The sequence below is a fragment of the Mauremys reevesii genome, linkage group 7, assembly GCF_016161935.1.
Source record: "Mauremys reevesii isolate NIE-2019 linkage group 7, ASM1616193v1, whole genome shotgun sequence".
Lineage (NCBI taxonomy): Eukaryota > Metazoa > Chordata > Testudines > Geoemydidae > Mauremys > Mauremys reevesii.
The window spans coordinates 40,157,029-40,173,307 of record NC_052629.1 but is presented as its reverse complement, the minus strand read 5'-3'; the positions used below and the strand labels follow the sequence as shown (position 1 = coordinate 40,173,307).

At 44.2% G+C, this 16,279-nt stretch overlaps 1 protein-coding gene across 4 annotated transcripts in view; it reads right to left on the bottom strand.

The window, feature by feature from the left end:
• The window catches only part of PALD1 (phosphatase domain containing paladin 1), a 193,793-nt gene that overhangs the window by 83,146 nt on the left and 94,368 nt on the right, over window positions 1–16,279 (bottom strand). For all 4 annotated transcript variants that reach the window (XM_039482388.1, XM_039482390.1, XM_039482389.1 and 1 more), the window contains 7 exons: window positions 12,824–12,975; window positions 11,101–11,197; window positions 9,583–9,687; window positions 2,007–2,102; window positions 1,120–1,254; window positions 484–600; window positions 165–344 (listed from right to left, as the gene is read on the bottom strand). In XM_039482388.1, coding sequence (XP_039338322.1) covers window positions 165–344; window positions 484–600; window positions 1,120–1,254; window positions 2,007–2,102; window positions 9,583–9,687; window positions 11,101–11,197; window positions 12,824–12,975 — 882 coding nt within the window. The remainder of the gene's footprint in view (window positions 1–164; window positions 345–483; window positions 601–1,119; window positions 1,255–2,006; window positions 2,103–9,582; window positions 9,688–11,100; window positions 11,198–12,823; window positions 12,976–16,279) is intronic.

Here is a 16,279-nt window from a genome sequence, read left to right as displayed (position 1 = left end):
GAAAATAAAGCAATACAAGCTGCTCGTGCAAAATGTTACAGGACCAAAATAGCACCAAGACACTTCCTTGTGCCTGCTTCACTGCATTAAGCACCCCTAGTAGCAGTAGAGACTACCACCAAGAACAGAAAAGGCAGAAGGTGAAGAAGGTGCTGAGTGTTCACCTCTAGTTGTTCAGGTGATGTAACAGGCACCGTAATCTGTTGTTCCAAGTTCCCAGGTTCCCGGAGGGTGTAGATTTGTTCGTTCCCTTCCAGCACCACTTCTTCACGGAGGTTTATCCAGGTGATGTGGGAGTACTTCCTCTTTGCATCAGTTAGGTAGCTTAGCACACTTCCAATAGCCTATGGGAAATGGAAACAAAATGAAACTCCCAGCACATACATGTTTCAAGCTGCCCTGCACAGGGCACAATCCAGGTTTCAGTCCTGCACTCTGGTCACCTCCCCCTGTGCCAGAATCTCCACCACGCTGTGTCCTTACCTTGGAGTTGGGCTGTGCCATCCCATACACAGGCATCTTGGGGACCCTCCGGAAGTTGGCTACCCTCATTTCCTTGACAGTGCTGAGCACATCTGGGGAGAAACGCTCATCCGCCACCTGCAGGAAAACAAAATCAGAGTAAGCTGGAGCCACAGTTTAGATGAAAGCCACATTTCCAATCTCTTGTTTCAGCTAGCACCTTTGCCATCACAGGTCTTCCCAGACAGACTCTCCCAGCTGATCACTCTCCAGCTCAGAGTAGCACCCACTGGTAAAACAACCGCCTCCGCCAAGAGCCTCCCACTCCCCTTCAAACACTGCCCAGGCCACTGCAATGTGCAGTCTGACACAAGGGTCGGGATGGGATCGAAGTCCCAGAGTCAGGCTCAAGATCTCAAACACTCCAAAGCCGAGGGGCACATGGATCAAGGGCTCTGGTTTGGCCCCGTCAGCGTGAATTTTCAGTGTAAGCTTATGGAATCAGGGGGGGGAAGGGGAGGCGTTCCCTGGAGAGCGTTTGGCTCCGATATACTGTGTGTGGTTCTAGAGAGGCTGAATAAGCCTCACATGCCCTACTGCGTTGCCTGCGCCCTGTAAAGGGTGGGATCTGCAAGAAGATTTAAGAAGCTCACTCACTAGCACTCGCGTCCCCTTTGTTATCAGTTCCCCCGTCACTGTGAGCTCTGACAGGTTCATGTTCATCTGCAGCCTGTAGAGCTCTGGGTGCCCACACCTCCATCTGCTGAAGTTGAGGGCAAAGGCCAGGGGGTACTATCAGAGAGAGACAGACAGACAGACATGCTTTGTTCAGGAACCGATAAATGCAAGCACTGTACTACGCATACATCTTACAGGAATAGCAGCTTTACAGTTAACCCTTACAGGCAGTTCAGAAGAGGGCTGAAAGCTCACCGTTCAGGGGTCTTTTTAAAATCCCATTTCAGAGCTTCGCACAACCTGACCCTGATATTCACCTTCCTATTCCAGTCCAGAGCCTCAGACTCAGAGTGATACCATACTCTACAATGGTTTTGTGAGGTGGACAAATGGGAGACAAGGAAAAGGTTTTCAAACCAATTTCACTTGAAAATTAGCCAAGATTTGATTCCATGCTCCACAGGTGAAAAGCTAATACAGCAGTTCACTGAGTCACCACCTGGTGCCTGGGGTTCCTTCCTCGGGGAGATGAAAGGGGACTATTTTCTCAGGAAACGTCATGTGCCATATACACAGTATGTAGTGGGAGAGGGGGTTGGGCCTCCTTTACCATTACCCCATGCTCCTAACTGGATTTTACTCCTAGTAATCCATTAGAACTATACCCCCAAAATAAAACCAAGAGCATCTGAAGACACCATGAGGGGGTCAAAATCAATTTCAGGAAAGTGGCAGAAGCTGAGCTTTCCAGCATCCAGCCCCTCAGCATACGTTGGTTTCCACCCACAGTGGAGCTACTGAAATAAAGTACTGGGACGAGGGAGTGTAGGGGCAGGTTTCCCGAGGAGAATGGGGAGAACACTCACCTGCTCATGAAGGTAGTAGTTGAAAGCAATCAAGTAGAAATAGCGCTCAAGGCTCTGCAAAGTCCTTTGAAGGAAATACTCTTTGGTGCTGCTCCCCTAGAATAAACCATAACAATGGCATTTGTGACAAACTATAGGAGATAGAGCCCATTCAATATGAACTGCAGACTTTAAACATGACCCAAACGCTAAGACCAATGCAGAGTTTGAGTCTGTGAAATGTGTCTCCCCGTAAGCTGTTTGCCTTCAAGGATGGGGGATCACTTTACACTTGTTGCTGTTTGTGTAGAAGAGAAAACTCAGTAACATGCAAACCCTGGCCTATCTCAGAGACCCTAGCTGAGAATGATTAAGACTTATGGTTAAGCATGCAATGTTGGATGGGATACCTGAATAGCATATTGCCTCATGTTCCTACATAGCTTGGGCTCTGGACAAAGCAGGAGTCTTTCCAACTGGATTCAAACTGGTTTGCTATCCTCCGTTTGGTCTGGGGCAATGCAATATCCAAATGTTAGTATGTGACTTAAAACTTTGCAAACCAGCTATAAGAAAGAGGGGTTGTGGTGAGCTCCAGTCCTGACACCTTCCTGGGCACATGGCTTGCAGCTAACAAGTTCAGACACTGACATCTTCTTGTGAGCATGGGTTGATGAAAAGTGAGTGAGAGACAGACAAGGCTATGCCACAGGGGTAACAATGTCATACACTATAATGCAAGCATGGTGGCTGTCTAGTGGTGTTTGCTATTGTATTTGGTGAGTTTATTTCCAATTTGTTTTTATTTAATGCTTCTCTCTTCAGTTTGATAATTTACCAATAAAATCTGCTTTCTTTGAAGATGACTAGAATTGCATGTGTAGACTTAAGGTGAGGACAAACACTGTAGTGGTGCCTTAAAGACAAAGAGTCTGAACTGTGCTATCATCAAAGGCTAAAATCAAGAGTTGGAGGGAAACAGCATGAGCACCCCATGTTAGCCAAACAACTTGAAGGTCATGTTATAGCACTGTTAAGATAAGATGCCTTCTCAGAGCACTTGAAGGTCAAGTTTTTTCACACAGACACCCCAGGATCACCCAGAAGGTCACAAATATTTGATCACTAAGCAGTCAGATTGCAAATCCAGATCCAGGATGTTATGGAAAATGTTCTAACATTTAGCTGTGTATTTATAAAGAGATTTCCCTGTAATACTAGGGGAGGGAAGGAGGATTTGGCAAGTGTCACTTGGAAATCTCTGATATTATGTAATTGATTCATGAATATTTACATATTATCCATGAGATAAATCCGGCCCTCTGTCATTTATCAAGAGACTGAGAAGCATGCTTACGCTGGAAACTCAAAACAAAGTCTGTAATGGTGGGAATATGCCAGGTTTTCATTGATGCTAATATCAATATTAGTGCTATTTTTCCCCAGGTATTTGTTTTGTTTAATTTTCTTTACCACATTTTTAGCTCTGAGGTGAATCTCCTAACACACACACCACAAAAAGTTTTTGTTTTCTCTTACTTTTTTTTTATATTACACACACACACACACACACACACACTCACTCACCCTCCCCCCCCCCGCGCCTCAGGTGACTAGTTTAGCAAAATTAAAAGTAGCTGAGAACTGGATTTCTCAGGGGATTGATAGCAAAGTGTACAGAGGTCACTTCTAGGTCATCAGGTCAAAGCCAGACCAGGTTTGTAATGTCAGAACCTTGTTGCCATCTAATGGATGTTTTAATCCATTTCTTGTTCACAGGTGTCCAGATCACAAAAGCCAATGCTTCATTTGACACATGTTGTCACCCATTCTACCAGTCTGAGCAGGGACGTAAGGAGTGAACACCCCTCTCCATCCGTAGGCATGACCCCTTTTGGTGAGGAGTTGAGGCACATTGGCAGCGAGGTTTATGGAAGTATGTTCTGCTGCTGTCTGTGCCATACTTATTTTCTGTGGATAGAGGATTTCAGACTTCATTTCCGTAGAGTTAGCACCTTTCAGGAACTCTAACTTTTTGGGGGTGAGAGAAAGATTTCCTCTGTGTGCCAAAAAGCCCCAAGAAAACGATCAGGCATATGAAAATTCATTCAATAAGACCCCAGTTCAGCAAAGCCCTTAAGCATACGCTGAAACACCACTGACTGTAATGGAGATGTATTGTTTTCCACAAGCTGAGGATCTGGTTCTACATCTATTTATGCAAATATCTCCTACCATCCATCTCTCACTCTCTCTGGTTTTTTTCCTTCCCTCCCTCCCCTTCTGCCCGCAAATGCAGTTCGTGTCCAATAAGCAAATTTTCTTTGAGACTTTCCATTGTTTAAAAGTGTTATTGCTACATCTGAACTTCAAATAAACACTCCTCTTGTTTAATTCACAGCAATCCCTGAAAGTTTATTTCCCATTGTCAGTAACAATATATACCAGCCATCTCCCTCCACAACAAATTACTGCAGTAGGGGCTTGGTATGGGTCTCAGGTAGCTTTAGCTTTTAAAAAACAAAACTGTATCCCCCACATGGGGTAAAAAACCCATCCTCATGCCCATGCCAAAGACCAAACTAGGAAGAGGAGTTCTCCTTCAAATACCACCATCCCAAGTAATAGTGAATGGGAGCACTTCAGATTCCAGCTTTCAGTTTCTGGGTTCCAAAGCCTACCTGTCAGCAGGATGTGTCGCATTTTCTCTTTAAAACCGCAGAAGAAGAAAGCACTTCATATATAGCTACGGCCAAACTTTCATAAAGTGATATCTACATTGTGCCTGAAACTTATAAGAACTCTCCTGCAACTGTGTATGCAAATAGGCATTTATATGCAAAAGAACCTAGCTGTGCAGATCCAATGGGACATATTTTGTGCAGGAAGTTCAGGTGCATATTTCTGAACACTTAGCCCTAATTGATCACCTTTGGATCAGCCTGGCTGAGAGACCTCATCAGCAAAGCTGAACACTTGAGGCACCAACTCCCAATGCTTGTCTCTTGCTGCCTGGCCAATAGAGGCTGGGAGAGCTTCAGAGGCAGCACATTCAGCCCTTTGGTATGGAGACATACCACATGGCTCAACACAGACTCTGGAAGGTCATGAAGGAGTGATACTGACAGATTTCAAAGGGGGTCCTATCCAGTCACTCCTTGCTGGAAGGATGGTTGCAAGGACACGAAGCCTTAAGGCTGGGGAATATAAAGTTCATGAAAAAGTGGAGAAACCCTCAGGACTCAGAGGGAGATTTCTAACTCTCTGCCCTGCAGCTTAAACATGAATGAAAGATGATCCTCACCTTGTTGCTCTCTCATATTCAGCACTGTGAGGCATCTTCACTGGCTGGCCAAGAACACATGCCATGCATTACCAGAGAATGCCCACTGAGATATAGGCTACTCATGTGCTGTACTACTCCTCTTTGGGCAGTGAAATATTCCAAATGCTCCTAAAAACAATGGCAGGGGAGTGGGGAGGAGGAAACCAGGATTTCAAGAATTCCTGACAAGACTCACAAAAGTGCCATCAAACACTTTTATTGCTGAATCATAGAAATGTGGGGCTGGAAGAGACCTCAAGAGGTCAGCTAGTCCATCCGCCCATGCCGAGACCGGATTCTTACACCATCCTCAACAGGTGTTTGCCTAACCTGTTCTTAAAAACCTCCAACGATGGGGATTCCACAGCCTCCCTTGGAAGCCAATCCAGAGCTTAACTATAGTTAGAAATTTTTTCCTAAAATCTAACTTCAATCTTCCTTGCTGCAGATTAAGGCCATTACTTCTTGTCCTACCTCTAGTGGACAGGAAGGACAATTGATCACCCTCCTCTTTATAATAGCCCTTAATATATTTCAAGACTTATCAGGTTCCCCTCTCAGTCTTCTTTTCTCAAGACTAAACATGCCCAGTTTTTTTAACGTTCTCTCACAGATCAGGTTCTCTAGACCATTTATCATTTTTGTTGCTCTTTGTCCATTTTTTTTTAAGTGTACTGCCCAAAATGGAACACAATAGTTCAGCTGAGGCCTCACCACTGCCAAGCAGAGTGCGACAATTACCTGCCATGTTTTATATATGACGCTTGTTAATACTCCTTAGAATAATATTAGACTTTTTTGTAACTGCGTCACATTGTTGACTTATATTCATGATCCACTATCCTCCTGGGTCCTTTTCAGCAGTTTGACTACCTAGCCAGTTATTCCCTATTTTGTAGTTGTGCATTTGATTTTAACTTCCCAAGTGTAGTACTTTGCACTTGTCTTTATTGAATTTCATCTTGTTGATTTTAGACCAATTCCTCAATTTATCAAGGTTATTTTGAATTTGAATACTGTCCTCCGAAGTGCCTGAAGACCCTCCCAGCTTGGTGTCATCCACAAACTATATAAGCATACCCTACCATTATCCAAGTCATTAATGAAAATATTGAAAAGTACCAGACCCAGAACAAACCCCTGCAGGACCTCACTAGACATCCTCCCAGTTTAACAGTAAACCATTGAGAACTACTCTTTAAGTATGGTCTTTCAACCAGTTGCACACCCACCTTATAGTACTTTCATCTAGACCACATTTCCCTAGTTTGCTTATAAGAATGCCTCACTAAAAATCAAGATATATCATGTCTACTGCTTCCCACATCCAATAGGACAGTAACACTGTCAGAGAAGGAAATTATGTTGGTGTGCATGATTTTTTTCTGCACAAATCCATGCTGACTATTGCTTAATCACCCTATTATCCTTGAGGTGCTTACAAACTGATTGTTTAATCATTTGTTCTGGTATCTTTTGAGGTATCAAAGTTAGTCTGACTGGTCTATAATTCCCTAGGGCCTCTTTGTTCCAGATCCCTAAATGGCTGCCTCAAGGATTGAACTCACAACCCTGGGTTTAGCAAGCCAATGCTCAAACCACTGAGCTACCCCTCCCGCCAAGTTTGCTTGTCCACTGATTCAAGAATGGGATGATTGGCAGACAGTAGCTTCAGTGATAATTAAATCCAAACTAGATACAATCAGATTCCATTTTACCGATCATTTGGCCTGGCGGTTTGAGAGGTTACTTGCCGGGTCAGATTCTAGCTCATGCTCCTTGGTGGGCAGAATGAAAACAAACAGCCTATCCTATCCACCCCACCTAGGAAGGTGATCCTACAAATAGAGGTAGCAGCCAAGGTCCTCAAGGGACAGCCTTATAAAATGATAGTCTTCTATAAAAGCCTCCCCAAGAAGGATAGAACACGTAGTTTGCTGGAGAGAGGAAGTCTAAAGTGGTGGTATATGTGATGGTGAGTCTCCTCATATGTTGGTGTAAACCAGCAATAACACCTCTGAAGTCAATGGAGGAACACTGGTTTTACACTAAGGTGCTATGTGGCTCTGATTGTGCACTCTCATGGTATTTGCCTCCAGCAAGTACCGGTACTAACATTTCCCATTTCTTGTCAATTGATCAGGAATATTTCAGCAAGAGGAAAAATAGGATGCTTTTTCTTTTTATTTGCGTTATCTAGGGTTCACTCACATTGCATTGGAGTGGGAGGAGATAGTAAGATATCAGTCCCAATGAAAAGGTAGCAGAAATGGCTTATTCTGAATACTGTAAATTATAAAGCACACCCATAAATTCAGTACAACAAATTAATGAAATAATATTATAGTTCTGACTTCATCCAAGATCAGAAGAGAAGCAGAAAAAAAGCTTTATCCCATTCTTGGTCTTCAGAGGTGCAGCAGCAGGAGTTCAAGCAGAGTGGCGGCTTAATCCTGAACACTGTTATTGTTATGACATTATTGATTCATTATTCTCTATCCAACCAACAACAGGAGATCCCATTCCTGGCGTTAGGCACTCCTGACAACTTTCAAGCACACAATTGTAAAAGGAACCACTCCTGCAGTCACCCATCAGCTAAGGATAACCCAGCAACAATAAAGAAATCACAACTATTTCCTCAGGGCATAAGCAAGTCAGTGTTATTAACTGGAAATAAATTAAAGAGCATGTCATTTACATTACAAAGTCATGAAAGCCTCCTCCCTCAGACGCACCTCACTTTTTGACAGGAATAAAATCACACCTGTGTATTTTGACACAACACCTCACCTCAGACAACTACATCAACACCTCATCAGTAGGCATAAGAATTTTCCTTTCCAAAGTGTTCTCTTGGAAGAAAGGAACATTCCTTCTGTTTTCAGCATAAACCTTTGGCAAAGAAACGGTCTTCTGGCTTTAGCACAATCTAATAGCATATATCATCCGTGTTTATAGTGTCTCGTTTACACTTGAATTCCACAGTACATCCTGTTTTTATCTTCAAGCACAGGAGACTTCAAAAGGAAAAATGACAGTATTTCCATCTTTCCATCCTTCTTCAATTCTTCACTCACCCTGTAACTTGCTTCCAATAAATGACAAGTTCACTATCAGGGGATGTACATTAAAGACTCCAAGGCCACAGGTAAAATAAGTATGGTTGTCTCAAATCCCCATACTACAAAGAGAACCACACCATTTGGCACAAGTGGCAGCCTCTGCTCAAGAGAATGCCAGGACTGGAAAAAGACAAGCACTGGCAGAACTTTATGTGGGAGAAGTTAACGCAAGCACTGTATTCTCATCCACATTTTTTGAAGGAACTGTAGTATTTTGTCTGTAAACTGGAATAAGACAGGAATCCGACGTAAGAACTGCTCCATTCCCACTGCCACTCCTGCCCCCACATCATACTGAAGGACAGAACTCTCACTATGACACTGCCAAGAACCCCTATAAAAGTCTGTCTGAATTACTAGAGATTGACAACACCACTTCACTCACATACACCACTTTTCATCCATAAGATCTCCAAGTGCTCTATGCAAGAGGTCAGTTTTGTTATACACATGTTACAGATGGGGAAATGAGGCACAGGAAAGGTAAGTGACTTGCCTAAGATCACTCAGCAAAGCAACGGTAGAGCAAGGAACTGAATCCAGGTTTCCGGAGTCCCAGTCTAGTGCCATTAACCCCTAAGCCACCCTGTGTGTGGATTTAAAAGCATGGCTCTCCTCTAAAAAAAGTGACTTAGTAAAAAAGATCATGCGCGTCCATGTTTATTATCTATCAGTAATTTCCAGATGATAGGTATTCAGTTTACATGGAAAAACAGGTGCTCAATTTACAAGCAAAAGTAGATGTTTACAAAGAAAAATTTGTCAGCCCTTCTCACTCCTAGAGGCACAGCTGTCAGTATGAACATGATTGCGATACAGATATCACCCAGAGAGGTCAATATCCAATGGACGGGCTGACACCCTTCCTAAATTAGAGGGCAGGAAATTCTTCTTCTGCAAATAACCAAGCTACTGTTTAAAATGTTAAATGAAGCAAGGAGAGCTGTCAATCTGGTGACTTTCATCAGCACAAAATTCACTCCAATTTTTTTTTTAAATAAGTACATCACCTGCACTATCCTATTTGTATTTCACCCCCAAAAAGTGCCTATTCTCTTAGTACTAGATTTTTTGTTTTTTGTTAACAAAATATGAATTATTCTCTTCAATAGGCACCATGTTTCTGTAGTTTGGCTCCCTACAGTACCTGAATCTGGTAATCTTCTCCAATCCCTTCCAATTTCTTCTTATACTCATAGATGGCTTCCTTCATGTCATGCATTTCAGAGCAGCAGGAAATGGCACTGTCCACCTTGGAGAGATCAAAAGGGAATTCAGTAACTGAAGGCAAGAGATGAGATTTCACCCTCTCACAGCTGTTCCTACTTAAGTCAATGAGATTCTTTTTATTGGCCACAGTTGTATCAGAACCCACAATTCCTTGCTCTAATCCATGGTCACTACTTCTGACCTTATGAGAAAGAAACTGCAACTAAGGCCAGGGCTACACTACAGACTTCTGCCAGCATCGCTATGTCAGTCAGTGCTGCAAGGAGGTGTGATCTGTGACAGACAAGCATGCAGGCAAAATCCCCTCATGCAGATGCAGCTATACCAGCAAAGCTGCGCTTTTGCTAGTATAGCTTGTTTCACCCAAGAAGGGGTTGGGAGGAGCATGTGGGAATAAGCTATGACAGCAAAACTGCAGTTTTACTGGCATAAGCTGCATCTACACTAGGAGTGTTTTGCTGGCATATGATCCTCATATTCTTATACTGGTACAGCGCTCCTAGTGTAGACATAGCCTAAGGCCTGGCTCACCCTTGAAAGTTTTACTGGCTATGTCAATTAGGGGTGTGATTTTTGCCAACATTGTCAGAGCATGGTACAGTTAGAGCAGCACAACCCCATTAGTATAGTCACAATTATACTGGTGGTGAGGTGCCTTATACCAGTAAAGCTGATTGCTGTTCCCAAAACAGAACAAGCAACATCAGTATAAACACTTTTATACTGATACTACGGGGGTTGCACTGCTCTAACTGTACTGGTACAGTTAAAGCAACAAATCTTTGACATGCCAACAAACCTTAACTCCCACCTCTGGGTCCACAACAAACCATGTCGCGATACATGGATGTCCACTGAAATATTAGGGGGTTCCTCAAGGAGAAATGTTTACAGGTTCTGACGAAAGCTGTGCCCTGACTTCCACACAGAAGAAATAAAGCAATGGCATAAAGCCTATGAGGGGGCTGAGGAACTAGGGAATGCCAGCAGACTCCTCCCCACATAGCACCTATAACATGGCGTGCCCATATTGTCTGAAGAGGAACGCATGATACTAGTTGTCTATAGCTAAAGAGCACAAGGAGAGGATGAAATAGTGACATAAGCATCTCAAACTCCAGGAGATCCATATTGTGCTGGGACTGGCAGCTAAAGTCATCAGTGACCCCTTTGTCCTTGCCATAAGTGTCCCACTATGGGATTGTTTTACACTCAGTACTATACCAGTACTGGCCACTCAATAGAGATAATTTTAAATCCTAATGGTTGCTGACATCATATTATGAAGCTGAACACACAGGAAACATGCAGGGGGAAATCCAAGATTTTGTGCTGCAGGATGCATCCCTTCCACACAAGGGATGCATACCTGCCTGAGGGCCACCAGCATGAGATATACCTACACATGTAACCATAGCCACAGACACACACTTACCTCCTCAACGATTTGTTGGCCTTTTGGTACCATATCAATAAAGTTCTGAATAACCTGAAATCGGTCCCTTGACAAAGTATTAGCAGGATGTGGAAGGCTGTAAATAAGGAAGGAAAGAAACAGAGTAAGTTTGAAGTTACAGTAACCTTCATCTCTTCTGTCCTTCCTTTTGCTTTTCTTTTACATTTATGCCAGTTTAAAATCTTAGAGGAAACTATCCTGTTTCACATAATTCATCAATCATCCTAGTATCCAGTAGGCAAGATAGTGGACAGTAGCTGAGCTTACAAGTGTCTTCCATTTTGAAAGGTTCTAATAGTTTGTTCTATGTTGAAAATAGGGAAATGCTGAGAGAGAGAGAGTTCTGATTCCAGAACAGCTGCATTCTGTATTTCAAATGCCTTTGGATTAAAGGGATATCATCCATCCGTTTGATTGTACTATTTTTATATTATGTATATTTAGAATCCCTTTCCCATGAGCATGCTGTCCATAGTCTTCATTTTTGTTTTCCTCCAGGATGCGTGTTGTTGGCAGGTAATCATCTAGGCTATTTTGAAGACAGCTGTCAGAGTCTACACAGATAGCATAGCCTCAGAGTCTGAGCTGCTGCAGCCTGCAAGCCTTCCTCAGAAAGACAGGAGAAACTGCTCCTGAGGAAGCTACAGATAAGGGTATGGTGATGTTCAATCCTAAAGCGGCTTTCTCAGGAGTGGCCCAGAGAGGGGAGTGTATTGTAAATGGCCTGGGAGCCCCTATTCACTGTGGTGTATAAGCTGTTAGAACACACCAGTAAATCAGGCACTGGGTGGAAGGTGATGCTGTGGGGAATTGCCCTCCACACCCTCACAAGACTGCTATTGCTGGGAGCGCTCCCCACCCTCCCAAATATGTTAATGAAGGGGGCCCCAGGCCCAAAATGTCATTTAATGGGAATATAATGAAATCATCAATACCTTTACTCACATTCCGGTCTCTAATACAGCGACCAGAGCACCTACGCTCCTTGTGCACTCTCTGTGGATAGAGTGAATGAGACAGACTGTGCCTGGCTTCTGGAGCAGGTCACGTCGGGAGAGAGACCAGGAATGGAATAGCTGTGGTGCAGTGGCTGAACTGAGCCTGTAGTCAGCCTGTCTCTTTTCGGAGAGATCACACTATGGCCAGGTCTACACTACGGAATTACTTCAGTATAACTACATTGCTCAGGGGTGTGAAAAATCCCCACACCCCCAAGCAACGCAGTTATACCAATCTAAGCACCGATGTAGACAGCACGATGTCAGTGGGAAGGTTCTCCCGCGGATGTAGCTACCACATCTTGCAAAGGTGGATTAACTGCGCTGATGGGTTAACTATCCTGTTGGCACAGAGCGTCTTCACAAAAACGTCTTCACAAAAACACCTGTGCAGCCGCAACATTGAGTGTAGACCTGCCCTCACACTGTCACACAATCAAAATCACAAAGGTTTGAAAAGGGCCTTGCCCCTTGCAAAAAAAATTTTTTACAAAAGAATTGATGAAAATTTCTACAGCAATTCAATCCTTCCTGTAAAAAGCACCCTCAATACATGCACCCTTGGCAATTAACATGCGAGGGTTGTTCTTAAATACAGGTTCGTTATTTAAGAAGCTCTGGTACTAAAGGAAGCCCTTGGCACTCTCCTGCCCATTTCATTTCACCCGCTATCTAAAAGGGGAGGGGGGTGAAGGCATGCTTACTCTTGTTTCTGTGCTGCCCCTTTGCGATGATAAAGCACCAGAGTGCCTAAGACCATGGCGAGGTTGGTCCTGCCAACGCCAGTCTGACAGCTGAAGAGTAACGCAGGAGGCAGTCTGCTGGGGTCCTGGAGCAGGAGCAGGTTTGGACTCTCCTATAAATGAGATAGAGACAAATGTATCATCTCTCACACAGACCATCATAAAATGCTTCACAGTGAATACATTCAAGCAGCAGGGAGACTACAGTACGCAGCTCAGTATTTATAAGACAAACATTAAAATAATATTACTTGGTGCTTCCATAGTTCCATCTTGAGATCTCAAAGATCATTACAAAGGGAGTTCAATATCATCGTCATCATTTTCACATGGGGAAACAAGGGGACGCAGAAATTAAATGACTTGGGTCACACTCACACTCTGGGTGGGTCAGTGTCAGAGCTGGGATTAGAACTCAGGGTATGTCTACATTTGAGCTGGGAGGTGGGATTCCCAGCTTGTATAGACATACCCCTGCTAGTTCTACTCGAGCTAGTGCCTAAATCAGCAGCGTGTCTGCAGCCACACAGGCAACTTCTTGGAATAGCTGCCCAAGTACATACCCAGGGGACTGTATTCTGGTGACCAGCCCATGCCGCCACAGACACGGCTATTTCTAGGCACTAGCTTAAGCACAGCTAGCGTGGGTACATCTACATGAGCTGGAAATCACACCTCCCTGCTCAAAGATAGATGTACCCTCAGATTGCCTGACTCAGTCTTGTGCTTTGACCACTAGACCATGTCACCTTCCTGGACTCTGTAGCTCTCAGAGCTTGAATTAAAGAGGAGCTCAAAAGCCAAGTTTTGCAGACAGCAACTGAGTGGATGGGAACTGGGATGGTTAGAGACCAAAAAGGATCTATTTGTTCCCTGAAAGTACATCTGGGGACAAATACCAATCACCAGAGGATTCCTGAAATGGGATCTGAGCAGGTGGGAAGTCACTAAGGCACAGAATGACAAATAGAAAGGCACAAGGTTAACCACAGAGGATGTTTTGCCATTTTAGCTGCTTATTTTGCATGGTCAAGTACTTCCATGAGGGAATGAGACAGCGCCTCAGGATTGCTCACAAACATAGGATGGTGCCTTCTGGCCAGGGGCGCTCTAAAAAAATAGCTGCCCCCAGGGCGCGTGTGTGTGCGCCGCCCTTCCTCGTCCCGGGCGGCGGCTCTCCTCCTCCCCGTCGGGCTCCGCGGCAGGTCCACACGGGCCGGATGGGGGACGCGGGACCTGCACAGGCATGACTGCGCGGGAGGGCACCGGGCCGGAACAACACCGGGCGCGGGCGACGCGGCGGCGGGGGGTTGCGGCGTCGGCGGCTCGGCGAGCTGCGCAGTCATGCCGCAGTCAGGCCAGCAGCGAGCCGCGGGGCCGGCCCCCCCTCGATGCGCGCGCGCGGTCGGTCCGGCTCCGCGGCCGGTCCCGGGACCCGCGCCAGGGCATGACTGCGGCAGGTCCACCCAGGCCCCCCCCCCGCCGCCCCCCCTTTTGGCAGCCTAGGCAACAGCCTGGTTGCCTGGTGCCTGCTTCTGGCATCAAAATCTATGAACACAGAATCATAGAACTGGAAGGGACCTCAAGAGGTCATCTAGTCCAGTCCCCTGCACTCAAGGCTGGACTAAGTATTATCTAGCATGTAACTTCACCAAAAATAAGACACATACCTAAGACTGCATTGAAAAAAATCAGAAAACAAAATCAGTGGCTTTGCCAGGCAGATAATACAGAAGTGTGCTTTGAGAGAAGTGTTAAATGACAGAGGTAGAGTTTTGCCATGAGACATGAACTGCCCTCTTTTGATGCTATTTGACTGGGCACCCACTGCTTCTCCCTTCCTACTGACACTCACATTATTAAACTTAAGGGGTGAAATCCTGGCCTCACTGAAGTAAATGGCAATGAACTGTTTCCCAAACATTTCCATGGCAAATCCCACAGGGAAGTGCCCCTTGGAATTTGATTTAGCTTATAAAGGAGCAAGGGAGCAAAGGAGGAACAAATGGGATGGATGGGTTGGCTAGGAAAGTTTCAAACTAATATAGCCTCTTTTTTTAAAAAAAAAAGAGAGCTTAGGATACTCTGGGCAAGATTCTGCAGCATACGTGTAATGGTCAATTCTGAAACGTAGAAAAATCCCTTATGACATGGGCAACTAGTAACTGCTGATAGCAAGGGGGCACAATTTAAAGATTATGGTGGTATGCAGCAGGGTTCAAGGCAGGTACTCATGAGACAAAGGCGTTTTGGTTTCTAGCGCTACTTTTGATGTCATGTTTTACAATACTATGTAATAGCAGATGGAGACTGTTCTAAAAGAGAGCTACATATGAACAAAAGCTGTGATTCTATGTCTCGTACGTGCATTAAAAATCTTAAGAAAGTTGTCCTGAGATACGGCTAGTATTAAGGCTAATTTATACATTGATGACACTTAAATATCTTTTTTAAAAACAGTATCAGGAGGTAGCCGTGTTAGTCTGTATCCACAAAAGCAACAAGGAGTCCGGTGGCATCTTAAAGACTAACAGATTTATTTGGGCATAAGCTTTTGTGGATAAAAAACCCCACTTCTTCAGATGCGGAGGGGTGCGGGGGGGGGGGGAGAGCACTCAGAAATTCTTAGGCATTCTGTCATTTGCTTCTTTGGTGTGCTCACGATTACCTTGGAATAAAGTGCCAGAATCAGTCTTGTGAATAAATATAACCCCAACACAACTACATACAGATTTATAATTACAACCAAACCAAGTGAGGCTTTGATAGAAAAATGATCCATCTTTATTTTATTAAAAACACTGTTTGGAGTGAAGTCCTATCCCTCGTTCACATTCCCAAACACTAAGATAACAAATGATTTATATTAGCACACTAGATGCATAAGCAGAGAGCTGTCCCTTAGGTCTGTAATATCAGGGACAGATAGTGGTGTGATCGTCTTAGACCAGGTTTATCTCCTCTGTCATCACTGACCTGCTACTTTCTGTTTGGCTTTGGGAGCAGAGCAAATCTATTGCATCTCCACCAGACACCAGGTTCTCCTTAGAAGCTCAGTTTTTGGACACCTATTGTGTTGCTCAGTCACTTCAATTATACATTTGACCTGCTTGCTTTATGGCTTAAGCCTTCAATTTCTCTTTTCATTTTAGTTTTTATTACACTAAAGTGCAGGAACAAACAATAACTAACTGAATGTTTGCTGAGGATTTCTGAAACAATGTAAGCCATATGATATTTTTGCCGCAGTACAGAAAAAGAATTAAATCTACTAGGCCAATTTTACCCCTGGTGTAATTTCACTGGAGTCAGTGGAATTACAACAGATTAATTGTATCCCTAGCTTTCAAAGTGCAACAAATATACCATACCTTTCAATACCTCACTGTACACAATAGAGCATGCCATCGAATACCC